The following is a 27,232-nucleotide window of genomic DNA, read 5'->3' on the forward strand; positions in this document are numbered from 1 at the left end:
AACTCATGTAGTTTACTGCTTGTGTGTGAATCCTTAAGGACTGGGCTGTCTTTTTATAAAAAAAACTTCACGGAAATACCTTAGCTCTTTTTTTCAGGTTAAAAGGGAAGAATTCTGGAAAGGTGCTGGGTTCTCTGCATATTTTTTTCACTTGTCTAAATTATTTAAACAACATATTTCCAATTCAAGGATAAGAACAGGATTACCTAGTCTGCAGCCATTTGCATACTTCTTATTTTTTAATATATCTGCACGCCGTCTGTGATATTCTTCCTTGATATTTCACGTTAAATCATCCCAAGCTTATACTATCCTTACCCTAAGCAATATTTGTTAAGTCATGGGTTTGAGATGCTAGCTGTAAGGTTTTTATTATTGTTTTAATTACAATTAAAATGTAATTGTTAAAAAGAAGTATTTCCGTGTCTACCATCTAAAATTATTTCCTGTACTATTAATGTTAGCCTCTCACTTTGGGACACCGTCATCTAGAATATAGTTTTGGGAAGAGACTTACATGAGGAACTTGAAAGAAACAAATCTACTGCTATTTCAACTTAGCCAAAGATAAAGAATTCTTATGGTTTGTTTACACTAACTTTGGAGAGTAAAGAAATTTAACATATTCAAGAATAATGCAGAATATCTCACTGCCTACAGGTCAAAACTTTTATATAAAATAGAAAATTTGTAAGCATTATTAAATCCTTTTTTTTTTTTTTTTGCGGCACGCGGGCCTCTCACTGTTGTGGCCTCTCCCGTGGCGGAGCACAGGCTCCGGACGCGCAGGCTCAGCGGCCATGGCTCACGGGCCCAGCCGCTCCGCGACATGTGGGATCTTCCCGGACCGGGGCACGAACCCGCGTCCATCGCATCGGCAGGCGGACTCCCAACCACTGCGCCACCAGGGAAGCCCAAATCCTTTTTTTTAAAGCCATCTGAATTCTTCCTTTACAAGTTGGTCAGGGGACTCACCTGGTGGCTCAGTGGTTAAGAATCCGCCTGCCAATGCGGGAGACACGGGTTCGAACCCTGGTCTGGGAAGATCCCACATGCCACGGAGCAACTAAGCCCGCACGCCACAACTACTGAGCCTGCGCTCTAGAGTCTGCGAGCCACAACTACTGAGCCCTCCGTGCCACAGCTACTGAAGCCCACGCGCCTAGAGCCCGTGCTCTGCAACAAGAGAAGTCACCGCAATGAGAAGCCCGTGCACCGCAATGAAGAGTAGCCCCTGCTGGACACAACTAGAGAAAGCCCGTGTACAGCAACGAAGACCCAATGCAGCCGAAAATAAATAAATAAGTAAATAAGTAAATTCATTAAAAAAAAAAAAAGTTGGTCAGTTAATTATTCAGTCTTAAATGATCACATCTGAGCAATTCCAGCTTGGAGAGAACCAGGAGACACTGTTGTCTACTTGGTCCCACCATAGGGGCTGAGCTGGAACAACGGAACAAATGCCACCCATCTCTCCAGCCCCCACCCAAATCCTCCACCTCCAAAAGCGGGAACAAGCTCAGCTGTGATCTATGATCATTCCATTAACCTTGAAATGAAGCATTAAATTAAATTGCCTACTGCAGACTCTGCTTTCGCTACAAGGGGAAAAAGGCCTTCACTTTATGCTAATAGATTTACTAAGCAACTCCGTGTTTACAAGAGGATGCAAATAAGCAAAATAATTTAGCAAATTGTGAAATCTCCAGTGGGGGTGTTACAACAACTGATTTTTCTTTTGCTGAAATTTCCTCTAAAGATTTTAGTTATGCAGAGTTTTAGCCTTAGAGAGAGCAGTTCGCAAACGGTTCATCTTTCTATAGAATTTTCAACCCAACACTTTAAATAAAATTACAGGAAAAAAGACGACTTGAGCTGGACAAGTCTTTTGTCCTCTCTGGTATCAATCACCACCTTGGATGCTGGGGAGACTCGGAGGACACAGTCGAGTTGGTGGCAGAGCCTGGGCCTTGGGCAGAGGCCAGCTTCCTGACAATGAATTCAGCACTCTCCTTACCAGCCCAAGCTTCCAAGTCTTCCCCAGAGAAGGTGAGGATTCCTCTTCAGCAAATTCCATTTCTGGGGGGTAACTTCAAAATAATGCTGCCCTATTTCTCTGAAGCCAGAGAACTACAGAAGTCATATCACTCTCTGTAAAAAAGTATGTCCTGCTAAGAGAATAGTAAGAAGCTGCGCTGTGATACAGACACTTGGCACAGTGATTTCAAACCACTCATATCAAAATTCCATGTTACGGGGGCTTCCCTGGTGGCGCGGTGGTTGAGAATCCACCTGCCAATGCAGGGGACACAGGTTCGAGCCCTGGCCCGGGAGGATCCCACATGCTGCGGAGCAACTAAGCCCCTGCACCACAACTGCTGAGCAGCCTCCGCTCGCCACAACTAGAGAAGCCCGCACACAGCAATGAAGACCCAATGCAGCCGAAAATAAATAAATAAAAATAAATTTAAAATTCCATGCTATGTCTCATCAACCCAGATGTGGAAAGAGGTCGAGTATGCCAGAAAAATCCTTCAACAGTCAGATCATTAAAGGGTATTGAAATCTAGAAATATAGCACATCAGGGCTGGAAGGGATCTTGGAAATCATACAGTCTAAGCCCCTTCTTTAATAAATTGCTCATGGTCATAGAATTGGTTTGTGTCAGAGTAAAGACTAGAAACTTGGAGGCCAAATATTCTTCTTTATTATACTGTTTTCTGAAGCTCTTTTTGTCTCTGAAGCAATGAAGACCGGTCAAGTCCTATCATGTCAACTACTCAGCATGCAGTGTATAAAGCTACATGGTTAAGCCTTGCCTCCTATCACCAGGCAACCAGAGAATTATCGGGAAGCCTGCTCAGCCATGGCCAGGAGAGCACTCTTCTACACACAGACCTTCTGTGCATCACCAGGGACTCTGTTCCTTCCGAGGTGCAACACCTAGAAAGCTGGCTAACAGAGGAAGCAAAGCAGATCCCCAGGGCCTGCTGAACTGATAAAGATGCAGTAGCAACAGTCAAAACAACAACAAAAACTGCCCAGCCTGAGTTCGCTGGGTTCCTGCTGTCAGAAGCACCATCCCACCCAGAAGCAGGATGCAAGAGCTGGTGAGCGGTCCTCTCCCTCCTGCTGTGTCAGCTCCTAACCAGAGGCCCAGCTTCAAGGCCTCCCAGCCTCTGGTGGGTTAAGGTAGCACCCATCCGCTCTCACTATCACTGCCCTCATTTCTCAGCCCCCCCTGGAATGACCTCCACACCTGAGCAACCCCGAGTGGAGCAGGCTTACCTGTCAGCATCTCCGAGGCCCAGGGAGGTGTTTCTTTGCAGGGTCTCCCGCACCACAGCCATCCCATCAGGGAGCCGGTTCAGGCGGCGGGTGTAGAGGCCAAGTCCACCATCGGTCATGTACCTTTGAAAGAAGAAGAGGATGACGCAAAGGTATGGTTAAGGGCAGGTCCTGTGCCATCCTGCGGTTCATATCCAGAAGTCCTGCACGGCCATCCTGTGCTCTACGGGGGAAGGAACTGAGGCTTTCCCAAGGCTCTGTCACTGATCACAGCACAGGGATAACTCAGCTGACTCAACCCAAAGGATCACCAGCTTGCTAGCAAAAATACGTCGGCTTAATTAACCCAAACTCACAGGAACCTATGAAGCAGAAGGGAACTAGTAAATAAAATTAACTGTCAGATGCATTCATGACATTCTTTTTAATGTCAGCAATTATACAAGCAGGTGTTTTACCTAAGTACTGTGAATGGAACTGACAAGTCATCGGCAAGTCATAGGGAAAAATGTTACAGAACAGTGCAATGGAAAAAGTAGGCAAGCTTTTAAGATGAAAAGAAAGAAAAGATGGAGGATACAAGAGCCAGCTTTGCCGTCGTGGGCAAGTCATTTCTCTGAGTCCTGTGTTTTTCATCTAAACTGTGTGAATATCACAGCCTTCCTGCATCACAAGGTGGACATGAGAATTAGTGAGATAAAGAATATCACAGTGCTCTATAATTTGTATAAGATCGTAGAAACAGAAGATGTTATTAGGACAGTCATCATCTTGAAGTAGCAACAAGGGTAAATTTCACCTCTGATACTGATGTCTTAAGGGGGGTGTCCCAAACTCTCTGAATAACAGTAATGCTCCTTGACTTTTCTAGATCTCTCGGTGATGCCACAAAGCTATCTTCTGATGAAATCAGTCAGGGGGAAGGGGAGACCCCTGAAACTTTCTGTAGAGATGGCTGACTATCTATCAATCAGACCAGTTCCTGAAAGATTAGCTACCAGTAGGAGGTAGTTCAGGTCCAAAGCAGCTTTACTTCATGGACCTTTGCTCCTCCACGACACCCCACAGAGGAGACTGCTTGTGCCATCACCCCCATCTCCAGAGGAGAACAAGAATTCAAAGCAAAATTCGATCAGAGCCAGAATCCAACTCAGATCCCTTAAATTCCCACATGGGCCCCATCAGATTGACCTGCAATGCATCTGAAAGTGCAAGTGATTTGCATTTCAAGTCAAATAATAGGAAGTAGGAAGACCAATGAACGAGAGGTTGTTTTGCTGCAACAGTCAGCTGAGCTCATCATGGAACGTTTCACTGCCTTTGGTATCTTGGCTTTAGAATATATGGCGTAGATCCTGAGGGTTCTCAATCCTTGAGATTCTTCCACCTCTAGTTTAGGAACTTCTTAGGATATATTCTTAGAAAAATGGACTTACAGGATGCTGTGGAGGTTTCCCAGAACCAGCAGGGTCAACTTAGGGTCAGAGAAGAAAGTTTTCACAGAAGCCATCTCCGGTGAGAAGGAGCTTCTGTTTTGGGTCAAAAGAACTCTCCCTTAGGGCAGCTTCCAGGATACCATGTCTGAACTGACTTCTCTGATGGCCCCGTTCACCCCCCGTTTATGACATTAATGATCACAATGCCAGCATAATGGAAAATCTGCTGAAGTCAGTCAAACCGATTGTTTGTGCACCAGCAAAACAACACAACAGACTGGCTTTTTTCACTCAACTGTACGATAAAAACCACCCTGTGAATATACTAAAACCCAACGAATTGTACTCTTTAAAATGGTGAATTTTACGGTATCTGACTTATTCCTCAAGAAAAAGGAAAAAAGAAAACCCAAAAACCCCAGCGACTGCAGCTGCAGTTAAATAATCATTTGTGTAATGACGTTTGGATGCTTGGTTCCCATGCTGCATAGTGAACTCCTTGATTGCAGGGACTATTTCATTTTGTTCAAATCTATATCCCATGTGCCTAACACACACTAAGTGCTTAATAAATATTGCTTGTGTTGAATGAAGCCCAAAGATACAGCCATAGGGTGAAGTTTAGCAAAAAACATTTTGGGAGGAAACCGATTACAGGTTCTTCTTCCTCTTAAATGTCAGCAAATTTGACATCTAAGACATATGGCAATTAAACTGTCTACCTGTCAGTCAACCCATCTGCCCATCCATCCACCCACCCACCCAGTCACCCAACAGATGCAGTGACCCTGGGTCCAGTGGTGGACTTCATGTGTGCATCCTACAATTAACATAAGGAGAAAAAAAAAACACCTACAGAAAAATGCAGTAACTCTGCCAGAGGCTAGACTTTCTCGAGTAAATGTCCTTTCAAGGAGATTTCAGTGGAAGCTCTTCAAAACACAATCTGCTGCACCATTAAACAAGGCAGTTAATTTCGATTTTAGCAAAGTCTGCTCGGCCATATAGATAAACAAAAATTTTTCAACTGGGGAGATCTTGTCAAAGGACAAACTAATTTTAGCATTCATTTCCCTGCTGGATTTTTATTGCTGGTGAAACAACACACACGGTTGGGCAATTACACTTACCCGGGCATGTAGACGGAGGCCCCCACATACACAGCCCTGGTTTTCTGTGAAGGCCAAGAGCTGGTGAGCATTCCAGAGACTGAAAGCTGAGATGTGCTGCAGCCCCCAGCCCACTAACACCGGGTGCAAGATGGTGGTGTCAAAAACTGACCACCGATGAAGGTGGGGGGCCTTGGAGAGATGGGACTGGATGTGCTAACTTAGCTTGTCAGCTGCTGCTGGGAATTCTGATTTTGTTTAGGCAGAGAGGAGGGGAAAGACAAGGATAAATCAGGATCCTCTGCCTTCTCAAATGCACCCAAGACTGAAAGCCAGAATCGAATGTAACCAATGTGACAACGATCTAGTTTCTTTACAAATCTATTTCATTCATTGTGTGTGTGTGTGTGTGTGTGTGTGTGTGTGTGAGAGAGAGAGAGAGAGAGAGAGACAGAGAGAGACAGAGAGACAGAGAGACAGAGAGACAGAGACAGAGGGAGAGAGAGAGAGAGAGAGAAAGAAAGAGAGGGAAGGAGGGAGGGAGGAGTCAGAAGTGGTTAAGGAAAAGAGGGAATTTACCTCTTCTCCCAGAGATTTGTAAAAACGTATTCAATCATATTTTTTTTTAATATTCAAACTAAATTCTATGTCCTCTCACTGCAAGACAGCACAGCACTGGAGATAGCTGTCACTTGAACCAGACTCACACTCAAGAACTTAAAGTATTTATTTCTAAAATTATTATCCACCAAATACAGTAGTCTGATTTATAAAAAGCTCTGTATATATTTTTAATAACTCTTCTGGTCTCAATGAAAAATATACATTTTTTGGTTCAACTCAAATTTCTACAGGAATTGGCTACTGAATGCATTAATATAGACTGCTGTCAGTTCATCCCTTTAGGAAGCATAATTTTAGAGATGAAGCCGTCACTGGTGTGCTGATCTAAAAGACCAGCCCTCGCCCTGGGAGGTGTAAAGGTTTATGTTCCTGACGGCTCAGGAGGCTGGGAGGGATGGCTGCATCCCATCTCTGGGATGCCGCTTTATCAGAGGCTCCCACTGCGTGGAGATGCAGTGACTTGCCTGAGGTCAGAAGGAAAGGAACCAGCTGATCTAGGGACCGAATCCCTGAGCACCAGGGTCACACTTTCCTTCTCCGTGGAGAAATAAATAATTAGTGCTGGAGCCTAATGAGGCGCTGGTAATATCCTAATGCTGGCTTCCTGGGGTCCTAAGCCACCAGGCAACTGAACAATTTCCACACTGTCCTCCCGGGTTCCGCAGTGATGGGTGGAGGTCCCGCTGCTTCCCCAGAGGCTCCTGGATGGAGAGCGGGAGCCTCTGCTAAAGAGACAGGGTGTCTGTGGGGTGTTTTTCTTGCTTTTCAAGGCTGGGGCGCCCTGGGGTGGCCCACGAGCATCAGAGTTAGGAGCATGGCTCTAACTTGTCAGCGAGTCCTGGGTTCAAAGTATCCCCTGCCCCTCGCTAGCTGAGGGCCCTTGCGTGCATCATTGCTAGCAAATACTAACGGTTACTGATGCTTGCTGGGTGCTGTGCTAAGTGCCTCACATAAGTCGTGACATCTTCAAAAGAGTCTTATCAAGTGTTATTTTTATCTCTATTTTTTAGATGAAGACAAGGAAACTGAGGTCAAGATCAAGTACAGGTAGGTGGGTTCTAATCCCAGCTTTGTCACTTTTGGAGGGTAATTTCTCCAAGTTTCAGTTTCCTCATCTGCAAGATGAGTGAAACTACAGATTAACCTCACAGGGCCGTGGTGGGTAGACTGAGACAGTGTGTATAATGCCCAGAGCCTGCTATATCAGGAGCCCTTAAAATTCATTAGCTGCTGTTACTATCAGCAGCAGCAATGGCTCGTATCTCTGAGTAGTGACTCTGCAGTCCCTCCTCCCCTTTCAATTCCACAAATATTACGTGCTCTGTGCCAGGCTGGGGCTACAGAGACAGAAAGGTCTCATTCCTGTCCTGCTTAGTGAAGCTCAAAGTCAACAAGGGTCTCAGATATGTAAATAGGTAACTCTCCTACTGCAGGACGAGCTGTATTCCAGACGGATGTATGACAGGCTCTGTGCATAAAGGGGAAGGAGTCACAGTTGGCCTTTGAAGGGTGCATAGGAGTTTGCCAGCCAAAGGAGGAGGATCCATCTAGGCACATAGATAACATGTACAAAAGCAAAGAGGAGGGTAAGAGGATGGGAAGTAGTTCACTGTTGCCAGAGCAGCAGGAACAAAGACAGGAGCTGGGCTGCAAGGGGACTGGGGCACAGTCGGGAAGGGCTGGGAGGCCAGGCAGGGCTGAGACGTTTGCCCGGAAGCCAGGGAAGCTATGAAGGTAGTAAAACAGTGAGTAACAGGTTTTCGATTCCTCCACCATTCAACACTCCATTTTTGGCAAGCACTGTCTCATGATATCTCCTGTAGATTTTTCAGAACACGCCACTTGTCCGGATCCTGTCTGAGTCACCCCAGACCTTCGGGAAATGACCAGACTTGCAGGCTAGACCTCACCATCCCTCCATCTAAAAGAGACCTGTGAAGGCAACAAGCCTATGACAAGGAACTTTCTCAACAAGATAGGTGCATCCTGTGTAACGGACAGGAGCTATGAAAAAGCTTTGGAATCTCATAGGACCTGTCAGAACAAATACGCTAAATTCTGAGTCCAACGCTGTCAACAGCTCTCTCCTCCTTTAAATGTACATAGTGAGGCAACAATGTAGAACAAGTGAAACTGGCTCCGTGAGTCACCTTCAGAAGGAGGGAAAGAGGACCCCTCCTTCCCAAAGTTCCCAACCTGGCGCATAAGGAACACAAACGGGCTGGCGCACTAATCGCAAAGGAAATCACCTTCTGTCAAGAACTGGGGGAGGTGAGAGGGGATGCGAAGGGAGAAAAATATGTACACTGATGTATTTCAGTGTATTCCTAATAGAGCACAGCATAAAAAAATTTAAAACTCTCAGAGGCAAGAAGTGAAAGCAATACCGACAGAAAAAAAAAATCGAGCCTCAGTGATTACTTTTCTTCAAAGAAATGTCAGCTTGTCTGTATTTCTGGGACACACATTTGGTTTAAATGTGAACATAGCAAAGAAAAATGGAATAAAAGAACTGCACATTTAAAAACTATTCCTTGCCAACATCAATATAAATATATGAACATATACATTAACAAATACTTCGTTGTATAAGGTTAAAGAAAATGATGTGGGCAGATGAAAAGACCTTGCATTCGAGTTTCACCAACACCCAAGTCCCCAAACAACCAATGCTTTCACAGTGCTCTTCTACTCCATTACAATAGGCCTGACATTTATATTCTAAGTTTATTAGGATGTAAATTGAGTTTCTGGACCAACCTGTAAAAGGATCCCTTTACTTTAGGGCCTCTTAGAAGTCAGATGAATAAATTTCACTCTGGGTCATGGAAGGACAAACTGACAAGCAAGTCTAACAAAGCTGCCTGAATCCTTTTGAAGAAAGTTGATCTTAGTGACAAAAAAGAATCTGCTACATTTGACTTAAGGGGAGAAGATGCATTTGAAACGCAAAAACATGGTTGGAAAAATCCAGATTTTTAAACTTTTCAGTGCTCTTTTTTGGGAGGATGTGAGAGTTCAGTTTTCCTCTCCAGCAAAAAAAAAAATAATAATAATAGTAAGACTGCAGCACTAAAATTTAGGTGAACACTTAAAATTTTACCAATGAAACACTTGGAAACTGCTTTGCCCTCAGGTTTTAGGCACAAAATCTGAGGCAACTATGGCATATTTCATTTACCAATCCACCCCGCTGCTGCCCTCACCTCCAATGACAAGTACGGAAACGTATCACAGAGCAATTCTAAGACCCTACCCACTGCATAGCCTTCATATCTGAAAATCAAATAAAGGTGAGTCCTAATCAAAGAACAGGTTGCTGCTGCTTCTCTATCATGGACCACCCCAAACTGACACACAGTGAAATGAAACTTACAGCGGCCTTCAGAGAGAAAGTCTAAGTTTCGAATGTCTTTCTTCATTCGGTTTCCCTGCAATAATACGACTTCAGGCATAAATAATCCAGACTAGACCACACAAATAATCAAGAAACATTTCTTTGGTGTTCATGTCTTTTAGGGAACTCCTCCAATAACTCTGCTGCCCCTACAGGACCAGTTTCCTACCTTCCTGCTCGGAGCAGGGCTGGGGCAGAGATCAGCACGACTTCCCAGGGTGCTCTAGGACAGCTGGCTCTTCAGGACATCCCCGAGCTGGTATCTTGCTCTTTTTAGGAGGATATGAGAGTTCAATTTTCCTTTCCAGCAAAATCTGCCCTTATTTCGCTGAATCCTGGAGCAGCCACCCGAGGCCAGAGCACAGAACAGGGCTACGGCAGATAGATGTCACTTCCACTGCAGGGAAGTTCCTTCAATGGCCAGGCGCCACCAACGGGGAGCATCCACAGCTCAAGGGGCACCAGCTCCGTCTGTGGCTCATCTGCATCTCACTTCCGTCTCACCCAGTCAGTCCTGGCTGTGAAGTGAGTCAGACGATTGGGGAAACCCTGGCTCAATTCTCTGAGCCTGGTGTAGCAGGAAGGCAAGTCTGCAGAAGTGAGCCAGGCTCAGCAGGGCTGGAGCCTACTCTGGCTACCTAGTCACCGGAGCACGCCTCTCTGGGGAGCACTACAAAGACGTTGCTAAGCAAGTCAGGCAAGAGCTCAGCTCCAGCAGGCCACGGAGACAGAGGTAACAGCGGGAAAAGGCAGGCCTGAGTAAAGGAGGAGTCAAAAGGTCCCAGGGGGGTCCATTAAGCCTCACTGGGTGAACGTGGTGCCACAGACTTTATTCCCGAAAGCTATAGGTGCTGCAAAGCTGCTTGAAGAGAACAGAAGGCACACTGCAGGGGTCATGCCGCAAAACTCAACACCTGCCTCATCCTCTACCTGCCGCCGAACCAGTAGCTTCGGCGGCAGCTGGCAACTTATTGGAACTGTGGCATCCCAGAACTCCCGAATCAGACCCTGCAGTTCAACAAAGTCCCCACGTCGTTCTAATGTGCATTAAAGAATGGAAAGCAGGGCTTCCCTGGTGGCGCAGTGGTTGAGAGTCCGCCTGCCGATGCAGGGGACGCGGGTTCGTGCCCCGGTCTGGGAAGATCCCACATGCCGCGGAGTGGCTGGGCCCGTGAGCCATGGCCGCTGAGCCTGCGCGTCCGGAGCCTGTGCTACGCCACGGGAGAGGCCATAACAGTGAGAGGCCCGCGTACCGCTAAAAAAGGAGAGGCCACAACGGTGAGAGGCCCGTGTACCGCAAAAAAAAAAAAAAAACAAGAATGGAAAGCAGTGACCTCAGGCAGTGGTCTCTGTAGTGGGGAGCATAAGATGACCCACAGGGGTGAAAACGAAAATGCTTCTGTTTATATTCATTTCTTATCACGTCCCTTGTAAATCCTGTGTGTATGCAGGTATTATAGTATGCACAGTGTTTCAGTCACAAAGCATATGTATGTTTAAAAAACAAATATAGCATCTAATGGAGGAACAAGCTCTTTCTGACGCAACCAAAAGCAGTTTAGAGACCCCCATCTGAAGCAGAAATTCCTAAATCTTCTTAAGTTGTGGACACCTCAGAGAAACCCCTGAAAGCCATGGAGCCTATTTCTCGTATGAATAAAACATGTATCTAGTTCAAGTCAGGTCACAGACCCCCCACCCCAACCCAGGCCCCGTGTTAGTGGCCCCTCTGCGGAGTTAGGGCAGAAGTGGATCCTGGCTGAGTCGGTCCCTTCGACATATACAGTTTCCGCAGAGCAAGGTGTTTGCTTGTCTTTGCTGTAAACGGACTTCGCGCTGGCACGTGGCATCGCTGTAACTCACAAGTCACCCTGGCTTCTAGCACACAGGCTCGATCTCACCACTGCTGTGGGTTTGGGTTTGCCTCCACCAAACTCCTAGCAGAGGAGAGACTGATCTAGCGGGAAAATTCCTGCATGGTGAGGAAACATGCTGCTATGGTTCTTGCATCTTTTGCAGAATGTAATGTGGATTTTTACAAGTTTAACAAAATTCCATCTAGCACTGATTACCAGAGCATTTCGGTTTAGCTTGCCTACAGATCTATACATATATCAATGCTATACATATAAATCTGTAACTGTACTAATAAAATACACAGTCACACAGAGAGCCAGGGATTATAACAATTTATCCCTATTTATGACCCCTATTTAAATAAATACACACATATAAATTTTTCATTACAACCCATAACTATGCTTGTTTAAAATGGGTGTTGGCAGGGTACCCTACTGAAGAAAGGCTGCATGCTTTGGAAATTTGACAGTCCCCATGTCTGGAATTTGGTCTGGCCTGAATTCTCTTTATTGTGGCTCGACTGTCAGTGTGGGATTGCAGCAGGTATTTCTAGCACGAGCAGGAAGCTTTTTGTCCACCTACTGAAAGATGAAACACATTCTAGCACACAGGAGACGGTTCTCTAGACAAAGCCCCTTTAAGCTCTTTCTTGGAATGAAACAGATGGTGAAAGGAGACTGACTGATATCCAGGAATTCTCAAACCTTAGAATACACCCGAATCATCTGGGGAACCCGAGAAAAAGGCAGACTCCAAGGTCCCAGCTTCACAGATGCAGAATGCCCAAATCTGCGTTTTTAAATAGACCTTGTTTTTTTAAAGCATTTTGAGGTTTACAGAGAAACTGCATGGAGGAAAGTAGAGTTCCATTAAACTCCTTCTCCCCTTCCACCAGTTTCCCCTATTAACATCTTGCATCAGTGTGATACATTTGTTAAAACCGATAAACTAATACTGATACATTATTTGATACAAATAATTATTTGATACTAATAACTAACATCATTATCAATAATATTGATACACTATTAACCAAAACCCATAGCTTATGTTACAGTTCACTGTGCTGTATATAGTTCTATGGGTTTTGACAAGTGCATAACGATATGTATCCACTGTCACAGTATCACACAGCTAACATTTTATTGCCCTAAAAACGTCCTGTCCTCCCCTATTCATCCCTTCCCTCAAATCTGTATTTTTAACAGACATGTAATTTTCTTTTTCTTTCCTTTTTTTTTTTGGTTAAATAATTTTCTTGCAGTCAGGATCAAGCTGTCAGAAATGCTGGCTTAAGTCTTGAGAGCTGGATGGAGGAACTGTGAGCTAGACTGACCTCAGTTTCCCTAAGAGTTAGTTAAAAAGTCACCATAATGTGACTATAGTGTAACAGTAACTTAACTTTCAAATCTTTATAATAACTAGTCTTGGCCCTGCATATTAAGGAGGCAACATGCATGTTAAGAGTACCCGATCCCGGGCTTCCCTGGTGGCGCAGTGGTTGAGAGTCTGCCTGCCGATGCAGGGGACACGAGTTCGTGCCCCGGTCCGGGAAGATCCCACATGCCGCAGAGCGGCTGGGCCCGTGAGCCATGGCCGCTGAGCCTGCGCGTCCGGAGCCTGTGCATCCGGAGCCTGTGCTCCGCAACGGGAGAGGCCACAACAGTGAGAGCCCCGCGTATCTCAAAAAAAAAAAAAGAGTACCCGATCCCTGATTCCTAATGGCCCCTCCATCTCAGATCACGGCCTGATAAGAGCTGTTAGAACTCTAAGTTTCTTCTAAAGTATCAGTTAACTCTTGCACGTGGACTTTCAGGCCTACAGGCCCCAGAACAGTCCAACTGTGGAAGCCCACACTGGGAAGGGACGTAAGTGAGCAGTGCCAGCTATGCTGAATACAGAGTGCTGGGGGTCATCTGTGGGGGGCTCAGCGGGGGTGTCATAATTAGATGCCTTTACCCTGAAATGACCTTCTGTTTCAAAAGAATCCATCCTCCCAGGCACTTCTCACGCACTGGGACACGCTTGCCAATCTTCCGGTTGCTGCTACACCTTATCATTCCCATGATTTCTGACATGACTCCCCGACCCCTAAATCTCTGTACGACACAAGTTCACTTTTCACCTTGAGTCGACGGAATTTGTGCTGGTGTTCAGGGTTGTGCGTTTCCTTTCCAAGATGACTAGAGCTCCCAGCGGTGGGAATCGGACATCCAGAGTCTCCTTCCCTTTTGGTTGCATGTAGACAGCCCTAGGTAGTAACCAGAGTCACTTCCAAACTGGGGAGAAGCCAGCTGCCACTTGACTTTAGGTTTATGTAAGTTCCACTTTGTCTCATCTACACTGTGGCTCAAAGAAATGCCCAGGGGTACTGAGGACAGGTGGAGGACGAAGGTGACTCACGCAACTGGGGGGCAACCCCTTCTGAGACATAAAGCAGGCCTTGGGACATCACCCAACCTCAGCAAAGATTTCTGAAAGCAGCTGGGAGGCTACAGGAAGCACTGCACTACAGCCCTCTGCAGGCTGCTGCCCTAGAGATGGTCCACATTTTGAGGTGGTGTCATTTGTTCAGTACACGTTTATGCAGCCCCTGCTGTCAGGCAGGCACTGGCCTGGGTGCTAGGGATACAAGAATCAGATCCAGTCCTTGACCTTGAGGGGCTTAGAGTCTGGGTGAGGGGAACAGACATGTCAATGTTTGCATGGGGCTCAGCAAGGGCCAGAGCAGGGAGAAGGGCCAGAAAAGGCTTCTTAGAGGAAGAAACCCTCAAGCGGCATCTTGAAGGATGAGAAGGTGTTTGCCAGGCAGCCTTGGGTTGGGGCAAGGAAATTAGACAGTTCACACAGACATACGTGTATCAATACAAAGGATCTAAAATGTACAGTGGATTCACTGTGTGGTCTCAGATGCTAAATTTCTACTAGGTAACATTTTCATTAAGAAAATCATTATTCTGGGCACTCATTCTAAATGGAATTTGATAAATGTATTTCCAACACAAAGAAATACGTACATAGGCCTCTGGCTTTCAAGCACAGGGATTAAGCCAAAACTGGGTGACCCCAAGGATACTCGAATTACCTGCCACTAAATCCGGCAAGCCCAGTAGACACAACAGCTGACAACATAGGATGCCTGACCCTGTGTGCTTTTCCATTTGTCCATGAGCACTGGGTCACCTTCAGAAACAGCACCCATGCAGCCAGCACGCCAGGTCTCCATGGCAGTGGGCCCGTCGCTGGGGTGGGGCAGGAGTTTGGAAAAGCATATGTGATGTTATAAATTTACCACTTTAAACAAACAACTAAAAAGGCCCAATGATTTTTATAAGGTATTCTATAAAGTCTGACAGAATTTTGGTTCGCGTGTAACTACTAAAGAGACGGTAATTCTCTAAAGACACACTTATTCTTACTCTCACATTCCTCCTCCCCCCAATTCAGAGTGTGATGTCTTCACATTAAGGGATATGAGAGTTTCTGCTTTTTTTTTTTTTTTTTAAGTCTGAAAAACACTGAGTTAAAGTTCTGTGAGAATGGGAACCAGCCATTTTCCTCCTGGAGAGCTCAGATTTTGAACTACGTGAGCACCAGGCCTCCATATTAAGTGAGGCCATCTAAACATGCGTCGTACAGTCACAGCAGTGTCTCAGGATATATTCACACAGAAGGAACGAGACTGTGGCTGAGAGTGGGGATGGGGCCCCTCCCTGCCCTGAGCCACGACAGGCAGATCTCACAGCTGCCCCTTTGGGGTCCCACCCCTTCCCCCGAAGAAGCTGTAGTGCATAATCCTGGTAAAATAGGGCTGAAATTCTTAAAATCTTAAAAACAAAACAAAATTCTAAATTGAAAAGGCTTCCTGCACAAACCAAGGGCCACCGGAAAAAAGAAAAATCAGCCCAGCCTCCATCTTGGCGTTACCCAGAAAATGCTTGGGTCTCTCCCATGTGAGTCACAGAAAAATGCCCTTTTCTACTAAGGCTGGTAAACGTCTGTCCTACTCCAAGAAGTGCCTGTGGGGTCCAACATGGTACAAACTCCAAAAAACAAACGATGTGCTCCTCAATGATTAAAACACCGTGCTTGAGTTGCCACAAGGTCCAGCAACCCCACTCCTGGGCATCTATCTGGAGAAAACCATAATTTGAAAAGATACATGCACCCCTATGTTCACAGCAGCACTGTTTACAATAGCCAAGACATGGAAGCAACCTAAATGTCCATTGACAGATGAGTGGGTAAAGAAGATGTGGTACATACATACAATGGAATACTACTCAGCCATAAAAAGGAACAAAGTAATGCCACTTGCAGCAACACAGATGGACCTAGAGATTATCATACTGAGTGAAGTAAGTTGGAAAGAGAAAGACAAATACCATATGATATCATCTGTGTGTGGAATCTAAAATGTGACACAAATAAACTTATCTACGAAACAGAAACAGACTCACAGGCATAGAGAACAGACTTGTGGTTGTCAAGGAGGAGCGGGGGTGGGGGAAGAATGGCTTGGTAGTTTGGGCTTAGCAGATGCAAACTATTATATATAGGGTGGCTAAACAACAGGGTCCTACTGTACAGCACAGGGAACTATATTCAATATCCTGTGATAAACCATCATGGAAAAGAATTTAAAAAAACCCACCTTGCTCATCTGCACACTGACGTGCGGTGGCCTCACTCACCATGCTCTGCCTCCTCTAGCATCTTAGTGCTGAGATACTGGATGTCTTTTAAGATCATCTCACCCACCTCCCAGCCTGAAAAGGTTGTACCTCTAAAACATCACCTTAAATGCAACCAGGCATTAAGAAAAACACCAACAGGGACTTCCCTGGTGGCGCAGTGGTTAAGAATCCGCCTGCCAATGCAGGGGACACGGGTTCGAGCCCCGGTCTGGGAAGATCCCACATGCCGCGGAGCAACTAAGCCTGTGCGCCACAACTACTGAGCCTGCACTCTAGAGCCCGCAAGCCACAACTACTGAGCCCGTGAGCCAGAACTACTGAGCCCACGAGCCACAACTACTGAAGCCTGTGCTCCCAGAGCCCATGCCACTGCAATGAGAGGCCGGTGCACCGCAACGAAGAGTAGCCCCCGCTCGCCACAAGTAGAGAAAGCCCGCACACAGCAACGAAGACCCAACGCAGCCAAAACTAAAATAAATAAATAAATTTATTTAAAAAAAAAAAATTAACCATTTAAGAAAAACACCAATAATACACAGTCTTACGGAACTATAGAATATTAGATCGGGGGGTGGTGGGAGGTTCCGAAGATTACTTGGTCTGATGATTTCTCAGATGCAGAACTGACACTCAGAGAGTTTAAGTGATTTACCCAAGGAAACACAAGTAGAAAGTAGCCACTGATGTGTTTTTATTTTAATATATTTTTGTGTTCAATAAATTTATCATGTTCAATAAATCTTTTACGATAAAATTAAAGTTTAGTTCCTTTTTTTTCCGTTTTGTTTTAACTGTTTACCTATTTATCTCCTCGTCTTCCAGCCTCTCACCCAAAGACTTCAACAAATGTATGACCAGTATTATTATAATTATGATTATTATTTTCAAGCTTGTATTTTTGCTTCACTATGCTCAGTCCCTAGATTCTGCCTAGAATTCTTGAGATAGGTACCTAACAAATGTTCTTGGTAGACTAAATGAAAGAATAAATAATAACCTAGAATTAAGTTGCTTTAATGTATGATATATGTGTTAAACATTTGGGGAATACAAAGAAGTGAGACATCCTTGCATCTACTTAGAGGAAAGTCAAATACATTAATAGAGGCTATGTTAGCTAAAGGATTCAAGGAAGACTTCTAGGAAGATGGGGGTCCCCCAGGCAGGGGCAGCTAGTGAGAAAAGGCTTAGAGGGAGGGGTCATAGGTCCCATTCAAGGGACAGCATGGCATGAGCAGAGTACCCAGTGTAGGGAACAAGGTCAATGCCACTCTCAGTGGCTCATGAACCTGAGCTGAAGGCAGGCGTGTTGCCCCCTGGCTGAATTCCCCATTGTCCGTGATGTTCTAAAAAGGAGTAAAAAGTGAAACCAGTAGAGCAGGGAGTTCAGTTGGAAAGGCAAAAACTGCTTCCCTGTAGAATTTCAACAGGTATGGGCCTGGACAGTGCCACAGGCATGTTTGCAAGAAGGACAGGTGTGTCTCCCCACAGCAAGGCGGCTGCTGGAGCAAGGCGGCTGCTGGAGCTCGGCAGGTAACTTGGGCAGGAGACACCCAGCAGCCAAGAATCCAGGCAAACCAGCCAGCCTGGGGACAGACAGAGCGGCCCGGGCGGTGAACGTCCGGAGGGCACCCCCGCGGCAGCTGGAGCGCTGGCGGGAAGGGCAGGCTGGGAGGGAGCCAGAACCCCGGCCGGTGACCTCCAGAGCGGGAATCAAGCAAAAGCTGGTTGTCTACAGGATACTCAAGTTACCTGCTAGCAGGGCAGGGGGAGCTGCAGTCACAACAGCTGGCTGGTGCTGTACAAAGGCACAGGGTCTCTGAATTTCTCGCGCTTCCACTGGTTCAAACGTTTCCACTTTCACAAGAATGGGAGACAGATGAGCTGAAGGAATCATTCAAACAGGGCAGGGGCAAAGCCACACCCCCTCGACCCTGCATAGTGAGAGTGGGCTTATTCAGTATTGTAACATTTTACACTTTAAAAAATCCAGCAATCCCATTCCTGGGCATATATCCAGAGAAAACTCTAATTTGAAAAGATACATGCACCCCAGTGTTCATAACAGCACTATTTACAATAGCCAAGACATGGAAATAACCTGAATGTCCATCAACAGATGAATGGATAAAGAAGATGTGGTACATATATACAATAGAATAGTACTCAGTCATAAAAAAGAACGAAATAATGCCATTTGCAGTGACATGGATGGACCTAGAGACTATCATAGTAAGTGAAATAAGCCATACAGAGAAGGACAAATGTTATATGATGATATTGCTTATATATAGAATCTAAAAAAAAAAATACAAATGAACTTATTTACAAAACAGAAATAGACCCACAGATATAGGAAGCAAATTTACAGTTACCAAAAGGGAAGGGGGGATAAATTAGGTGTTTGGGATTTACACTACTGTATATAAAATAGATATATTCAGTTACATATATAACCGAATCACTGTGCTGTATACCTGAAACTAACACAACATTGTAAATCAACTATCTTTCAATTTTTAAAAATCTATCATTTTCACTATACAACCTAACAAGTGTAACTTTCAGTAACATCTCGGCAGGTGTGCAGCCCGAGCTCACAGTGATTCTCGACAGCTACTCTGACATCTGCCAGACCAGAACCTGCAGCGAGGGAAAGAAGCGGGTCTGATTCTTGTGTTTATTTGAAGGGGGCATGGGTGAGAACATTTTTCGAAGGGACAGCTTTGGTGTCCTGCTACCACCCACAGGCTGGCATGACCTGTGGAAACCAGTCTTGTCAAAGAGACCTTCTCCTGAAGACGACGCCCAACTCTGCTCCATCCTTATCAGGACCTCAGTCATTCCTATGGGAACTGGACCCCCTGAATCTTACACTTTTACAGGTCCTCTCTCTCAGCTTCTCACCTCATACAGGAATCCCTTCTACAACATGTGGACACAGGTTTCCAGATTCTGCTTGATTACTCTCAGGAACAGGAGGCTTATGTCCTTAAAACAGAGCCCAGCCCACTTTGACTAGGTCTGATTTTTAGCATGTTTTTCATTTACACTGATTAACAGTAACCTTGGTGTTTCGGAAATTAAAAGTGAAAGTCTAACTGCCACCCACAATTTGAGTTTGGTCCTCTGGAACCTACTGCTTTTCTAAGTATTGTCCACGCCAAGCAGATCTAGTTTCTACAGATATTTCTATTACATTTTGAACCCTTTTTCCTTCCTCGTCACGCTTCCCTAAACAAACCTTTGCCTAATTCTGAACCTCTTGAAACCTGGCACCAAGAACAAAACAGACATTGTCTAACCAGCAGCTACTCTTTCACCTCCCACATTATTATCCTACTCATCAGCTGAAGGTTAGGATTTATAGAGCTCTCTAAAACCAAGAAACATCTTTGGGTCTCAGAACCTAAAACCCAGCAGGTGGCTGCACCCCTTAGTAGCTGGATGACCTTGGACAAGTGGCGTCTTTTATCCCCAGTTTCCACATCTATAAAATGGGGATAGTAACAGTGTTATAGGCCTCCTAGGATTTCCCTAAGAATCCAATGATTCAATACTTGAAAAGTGCCTGCCACGTTAAAAGTACTCCACAATCACTGGCTGCCGTTATTACCAGCAACAGCAGTATCATCAGCGGCAGTGGTACCACTGTTATAATTACCCTCTTTCCCTCTCCCTTCATTCCAAACATGTCACTAAACCCATACAGCAGGTATGGTAGAAGATGTTAGAAATGCAGGCGTAAAAAGACACAATCCCTCTGCTCAAGGATATCCTAGTCTAGGGGATAGACAGTTATACAAACAGACAAAGCAAAAGGAACTGAGATGAGCCATCTGGGAGGTTTTACCAGGTGTTTGGGACACAGGAGGAAGGCGAAGTCTGCTGGCATTGCCAGGGAAGGCCTCCCAGCTTCAGCAGATACTTAAAGGACTGTGGCAGGTGGATGGGAATGGACGGGGGAGGGATTTATGGACAGAGCAGCCACGTGCAAAAGGCACAGAGGTCTAAGAGTGTGGTATGCACATCAAGGAAAATGTCAGTGGTCCAGAGTGGCGGGACCAGGGTGCGTGGGGGAGGGCCGGGCAGTGAGGGGATGGTGGAGATGACAAGAAACGAGGCTGGGCAAGCAGGTCACTCGTTAGCTCCCCAAAGAAAAGCAAGGCCTCTTCTGTGCCATGCACTGTGGGGTACAGGAGATTCGTGGTCAGTAAGGAAGACGAGCTGTGTCTCCATGAAACTTACACTCCAATGTGGGACCACGGAGGGCCTTGTGTGTCATCATGCTGGACAATGCAGGGGGTAGGATGTGGCGGACGGTAACTTTCCGAAGATGACTCAGCAACGTCTCCATCCCACGTGGTCTTCTTCAAGGTGACCTTCCCACTGAGAGGTGGGATCTATGCTCCCTCTTTGAATCTGCTTTGGCCGATGTGGTCCAGTGAAAGTGACACTCTGGGACTTCCAAGGTAGATGAGAAAAGGAAAACTTTGCTTTGCTCACTGTATCCCTTGTCCTTGGGGGCTCTGAGACCTCCATGTTGTGAGGAAGCCAAGCCATCCTCACATCCTAACCTTCAAGTCATCCCAATCCAAGTGTTACGACGTGTGCGTGAACAAGCTGTGGAGTGACGTGTACTCCTGCTATCAAACCAGCTCCAGCCCTGGGGGCCTCCCTGCTGAGGCTCCAGACTCGGTAGAGCAGAGACAAGCCATCTCCGCTGTACCTTGTCCCGACTCCTGAGGCAGAGACCTGTGAGCAACATCAAATGCTGGTTTCAAGCAGCCAGGTTTTCAAGTCTTTTGTTATTACAGCCACAGAAACTCAAACACAGAGTTTACCCAGCAGGCAAGGTGGAGCCCCTGAGAAATTATAAGCAAGTGATAATGTAATCAGATTTATACTCTAGAAAGAGTTTCCTCACCCAAGTATAGGATAGATTTGTTGGATGGACGAGATCAGAGGCAAAGAAAGCAAGGAGGGGACGAATGCAAACATCTGGAGGAGAAACATGAACAGTAACACTAGAGGGAACCATGGCAGGAGAAAGTGAGGAGACGGAATCCATCAACCTTGGTGACTGGCCTTCCAGGAACAAGGGAACAGAAGAGGCTGAGATTCTTTCTGGGCTGTGGATGAGAAATGGATGTGGAAATACAGAAGAAATAGATTTGAAGGGGAGGAGAGGAGTTAGATTTTTCACATGTTTACACAACTTACAGGGTTTTCAGTAAAAACCCAACACAGTGGTTGCACTTCTGCTTTGCAGTCAGGTATCTGCATTTGAGTCCCGGCTCCCTAACTCACCAGGCTCTGCGACCCTGGGCAAGATACTGATGCCCTCCAAGCCCCCGCATCCTTGTCAGGAGAATGAGCAGATGACCACACAGATTACGGCAAGGCTGACAGGAAATAAGGTATAGAAAGTGCTGCACACAGTGCCAGGCATTTAATATTGCTCAGTAAACAATAACAGGTAGTTGTCATTACCACCATGATCCTTATTATTAACTGTTACGCATACTTGGTCAGAGGCTGGTGGGTTCTTTGTATGCAGGAGGCCTGGCTGCAGGGCATTGAATGGAAACTGTTCCCAGGAAACCTTGCACACACCTCTGGAGCATGGTTTATTCAAGCGTAAAGTCTGTGTCCGTGTCTAAAATAGCTACGCCAGCCTGCAAAGGCGGAAGGGAAACCAGTCTGTTAGCTGTCCTCAATTTCTGTCTCCCTCCCTCTCTCCCAACTTAACGGGTGAGTGGTTTTAATTAACAACTCCCCCAGCATAAGGCAAAAGTCACTCGCTTAATAAAGCTCTAACTTGCCGTGCATGGTTCTGGGGTCTCCAGGTGGCGCTGAGCTTGTAATTGTGTGTTTTGTTTGGGTTCGCAGTGGGTGGGAGGCGACACGACTAGAATTTCCTTGGAGAAATTCAGTATCACATCAACAAAGGCTGGAAACAGCCGGCGATGGAAATCTCCACTTTCATGAGATTTTACAACAAGAAGCTAGGCTGCGGTGAGGTGCTTCAAGAAATCACCTTGCAAGGGGGACTCCAGCTCTGAACCTTCCTGACTCTGACCATCTCATTGATTTTTGTTTCCAAGACACACAGAACCAGTTTTGCCTCGGCTCACTTTCTGCGCACCAGCACGTGGAGAATGTTGATGCAAGTGTTTCTAAAGCTACAGCCAAGACCTGTGATATTTAATTGAAATGAAACATGAAATAATGCTTTTGAGGCAAATAAAAGTATCTGCTTTTGCCCCCTCCCCAGCCAGCCTCCTTGGTCCTCGCACAAGCATTGGCCAAGTATTTCTCAAAGTTTCTATGCAACTCAGCCCTCCAAGCCTTACCCTTCGAACCCTGCCCTCCATCTCTCTTTATAGTCCTAATGCTCCCTAATATGGCATAGGGGAGACCCAGGGTTTCCAATACCCACAGATGCCCACTCCTCCCTTTTGGTCGTGCCTTCCATATAATCAGAGCTACAGGGAGAAGCCATACTACAGAGTTCTTGGAGCACAGGCTCGGATTCCAGCCCAGTTAAACACTTGGTTCCAGCTGTTACTGTAATAGGGAAGAACAAATCAGACTCCATATTGGATCTGTTTCTTTTACTTGGTGTTCTACTGTTTTTGCTACAAGTTAAGAATGTTGCCAATTGCCTGAAGTATACAGGGTAGTTCTCAAGGCTCTGCCCTTTAAAGGTATAACACTTTTCCATTCATATAGAGATAAAAAGTTGCAGAACAGAGCATAACATTTGTCTTATTGGAGGTTTACAGGAACATCGTGACCTGACCTACATGGGCAGCTGCAAGAACAAAGGATTCTGACACCAAGAAGTTTGCAAGGACCAACCACACTCCCTCTCTTTTAGTATAAACGAAGCCTGAATTCTAATTTGGGTGCGATGGTTCTTTGGGACACTAGTCTGCCATCTTTCCCATCTGCTGGCTTTGCAAACAGAGTCACTATTCCTTGCCCCAACAACTCGTCTCTCAATTTATTGGCCTGTCATGTCATGAGCAGTACAAGCCTGGACTCGGTAACATTACCACCTGTGTGACCCATTCAAGTAACTTAACCTCTCTGAGCTTGGTCTCCTCAATCATAAAAAAGGACGAAAAACAGCCTTTATCTCAAAGAACTGATGTAAACAGTAAGTGAGACAATGCATGTCACGAGCTCAACAGAGTGCCCAGCACATGACAGAGATCCCAAGGCAACTTAGCTGTTGTGAATTACAGCACCGCTACTGCAGGACAGGCAAAAAGACACGTGCTAGCAGGCACTGTTGGTCGACTTCTCTGTGGTCTTTTCCCATCTCAGCAGAGCCAAGACCACATTTATTCTGTCCCATGTTTCTAAAAAATTGAGCTGACTTCACCCTTCAAACTTCACTGCTCAAGTATGTGAAATTTCTCATTTCAAAACAGATGACCAGGTGATTACAAGCACAAAGCTCTGGGAACTGGGACATGGACTCCAACGATGCAGCAGAGAGAACCACAGACCCCCATCTCCCTCTTGTCCCAAGATCAAGAGGTGAATGTGGGCTTGATTTATAGCTGGAAGATGCTGGAGACAGTCATGGGCCTCTCCTTAGACTCTGACCTTATTTCACTTCGGGGTCTCAAAAATCATCAGCACTCCAGAGGTATCATGCCAGGGTATCTGTTTAACTCTGTAGTTATTTCAAGGTTAAGAGGAAAGGTTAAAACCTCCATTTCTCAGGAGATTTCTTATTAGGACCTGGGGATTCTGGAAGGGATGTGATGATTTTCCAAGCCATGCACAGAATCATGATTTGTTGTCATATCAGGGGGGGTTGCACTAGCCTTGAGCCCTCACAGATGTTTCTACAAGCTGTGTTGTTCTTTGTCTCTAGACCACAGGTAAGCTGCCTCCTGGCCCAGATGACTCATTTCTACTGATCATACAACAAGGTCTGCTGGCAGACTAATGGTTAATTTTATGTGTCAACTTGGCTAGGCTGTGAGACCTAGACACTTGGGCAAACATTAGCCTAGATACTGCTGTGAAGGTACTTTTTAGAGGCGATTGACATTTAAATCAGTAAACTTTGAGTAAAGCAGATTACTCTCCAGAATATGGGTGGGCTGCAGCTAATCAGTTGAAGGCCGAAAGAGAAAAAAGACAGATGTTCCCAGGGAAGAGGAAATTCTGCCTCCAGGCTGTGTTTGGACTTGAGATGCAACATCCTATCTTCCTCTGGAGAACCCTAACACACAGATGGACTCTGACCCAGTTAGCAGATATCTAGCTATTGTGCTCAAGAATAAGAAACAGCATTACATCATCATAATAGTGTTCTAAGTAGGATAAAAGAGTAGGAAGGCAAATAGATGCATAATTCCAAAAAGCCCAAAAGGAACAACCATTCTATATGTGCCAAACACTTTAGAAACACTATCTCCTTTCTTTCTCACTGAACACCTAAGAGGCAGGCTACCACTGAACAGGTGGGAAACACGCTCAGAAAAGGAAGCAAATTTGCCAAGGTCCACAGCTGGCAAGCAAGGAATATGAAGTCAGGTCTTCTGACCACGAGTCTAAAGTTTCCTCTATCACACCACGGCTCCAGAGCAGCATCATGAGAGGATCATGAGTTGCCAACAAAACTTAAATTTCTTATCCTGATCTGAGTACAGGCACATATGGTCTATTATTATTATTTTTTTTTTTTGAGTCTTTCAACATGGGCTTACTGTCTCAGGGCCAGAATACTCCCAACCTCATCCAAATGTTTCTTTTCATCTTCACCTCAACTCGAACTTGGTATCCTCCAACCTTGCTATCATAAATCTGTCGAGCCACTCTGTAGCTGCTGGCCCTTGAAAAAGAGCTGGAAAGGGTGTTGTCAGTGATCTATATGCTTAAGATAAAGATAAATATGACTGGGTTTTCTAGATGAGAGCTATGCAAAGGCTGAACAGGAAAAAGAGAGGACCTTCAGGTCTACCTGTGACATAGTTCTCTCCATTCAAGGGACATTTGCAAAGCACTCAGTAGTGAAAAAGGAGCCCGCAGACTCTATGAGAGAGGGTGTCTGGAGAGAAGCAGAAAATACCCAGCTAGAGCAAAGCAACAAAGGCACCACGATCACGCTGAAATTCCTGCACACCAAGGGAAAGACATAGCAGAATGGCAGCCATCTTTTTCCTCTCCTCCATGGGCTTAAAAAACAATGAAGTAAACGATTACCCTCTTGGGTCTTCATTTTTCTTATCAGTAAAATGAAAACATCCTATAAAGTTGAAGGGCTATGTAAGGTACCTGGCACACAGAAGGTGTGTGATACACGTTAGCCCCTATTCTCCGTCATCCATCGAGAGCTACAGAGTTGAAATATGTCTTTCCTGGATACGTAAGCACCCTTTGGTAAACGTGAGCTCACGGTCCCTCCTACTGAGGACCTATAATGATCAAAAGTGAGATCCCCAAAGAAGGGGTACCAAATGGTCAGCCTGAGAACAAATCTTGTCAGTGACATCCTCCAACACACAGGCTGTCCTGGAGCGGGAGACTGGAAACCCTTCCTTTGGCCTGCCTTCTCGGGAGGCTCCAGGCAAAAGGCAGTAAAATGCCATTTAAAAAGTGTTTACTGGGCTTCCCTGGTGGCGCAGATACCCCGGAGCAAAGCCTGGGATGGAGAAGACACTTGTTAAATATTTGTTGATTTTCAGTCATTAAAATGCAGAGTCTCTCGGCAGCGTGGATTAATGGACCTAAGGCGGAATTTCCCTTGGTTGAACACCTGGGGCTGATCTGAGGAAGGCCAAAGCGGCTGTGTGTTCTGTTGATGACGGCTACCAATGAAGAGCCCTGTGAAGGGCAGGAAGTCTGTTCCAACAAGACAGCAGATGGTCCAGATGGTGCGAAGCAGAGGAAGGACAGCCTGGCTAAACATGATTCATTGCGGCAGGTTTCTCTACCCCAGCGCAGTGGATGCAGGCTGCAGCGTTTAGGGGGATTCTTATTTCCCACGTGAATGTCAGTTACAGCCTCATTTCAAACCCCACTCACTATAAGGAGATGTCTCACTAGGGTTTGGGAACGAGCAAGGGTAGAAGGGAATGACATATAGTGAGTACTTTTACCCGGCACCAGGCTCTGAACTAGGCATTACATGTACATCATATCCCATTTAATCCCGGCAGCAGCATTATTATTATGAGGAGGGTTTGGAAGGGTCCAGCAGCACTGTGCACATGTCACCTCATTCAATCAGTCACTGCAACTCCAGGCTTTATTATTCTCATTTGCAGATGAGGGAAGCCTGCTTCCCAGAAGAAGAAAGTGAGAACAGAAAAGCCTCCCTCAGGGGTCTGTGTTATGGTCAGACCAACACCCCCAGCCCACATTTTGCCTCTCAATGGGAACGTTTATCACCACCTGCCTTGCGTTAGAATTAGGTGCTGAGCACAGGGCAGCCTTCCCTACTGGGCCCGGTGCTTCTCCAGGGCCAGAATCGGGAGGCTGTGGGAATGGGGTTTTCCTAAAGCCCTGGGGATTACACTCCAGAGGCTGCCACGTACTCTGCTGGAAAGCCAGCCAGCCCTGGTCCGGGGGTGGCCCGGAGGCCTGAGACAATCTAAGGGCAGGGGGTGGTGCCAAGAGGGTGCTGAGGACAGACGTCAACTGTTCCCAGCCAGTATCGGCACAGGCCAGAGCCTGGGAGTTGGCCTTGACTCTCCGGTGCCCCCATGCCCCTTGTCCAACGGGCCTCAGGTCAGGCGGAGTTTAACGTAAGGAGTCTCTCTAACTCCGTGTGCCCGTTCCCAGGGCCTCGG

General features: G+C 46.0%; 1 protein-coding gene across 11 annotated transcripts in view; it reads right to left on the bottom strand.

Annotated features, from left to right (window-relative positions):
* The window catches only part of NAV2 (neuron navigator 2), an 840,045-nt gene that overhangs the window by 123,128 nt on the left and 689,685 nt on the right, over positions 1–27,232 (bottom strand). For all 11 annotated transcript variants that reach the window (XM_079930284.1, XM_079930286.1, XM_079930288.1 and 8 more), the window contains one exon: positions 3,290–3,412. In XM_079930284.1, coding sequence (XP_079786410.1) covers positions 3,290–3,412 — 123 coding nt within the window. The remainder of the gene's footprint in view (positions 1–3,289; positions 3,413–27,232) is intronic.

Source organism: Stenella coeruleoalba (genome assembly GCF_951394435.1).
Source record: "Stenella coeruleoalba genome assembly, chromosome: 8".
NCBI lineage: Eukaryota > Metazoa > Chordata > Mammalia > Artiodactyla > Delphinidae > Stenella > Stenella coeruleoalba.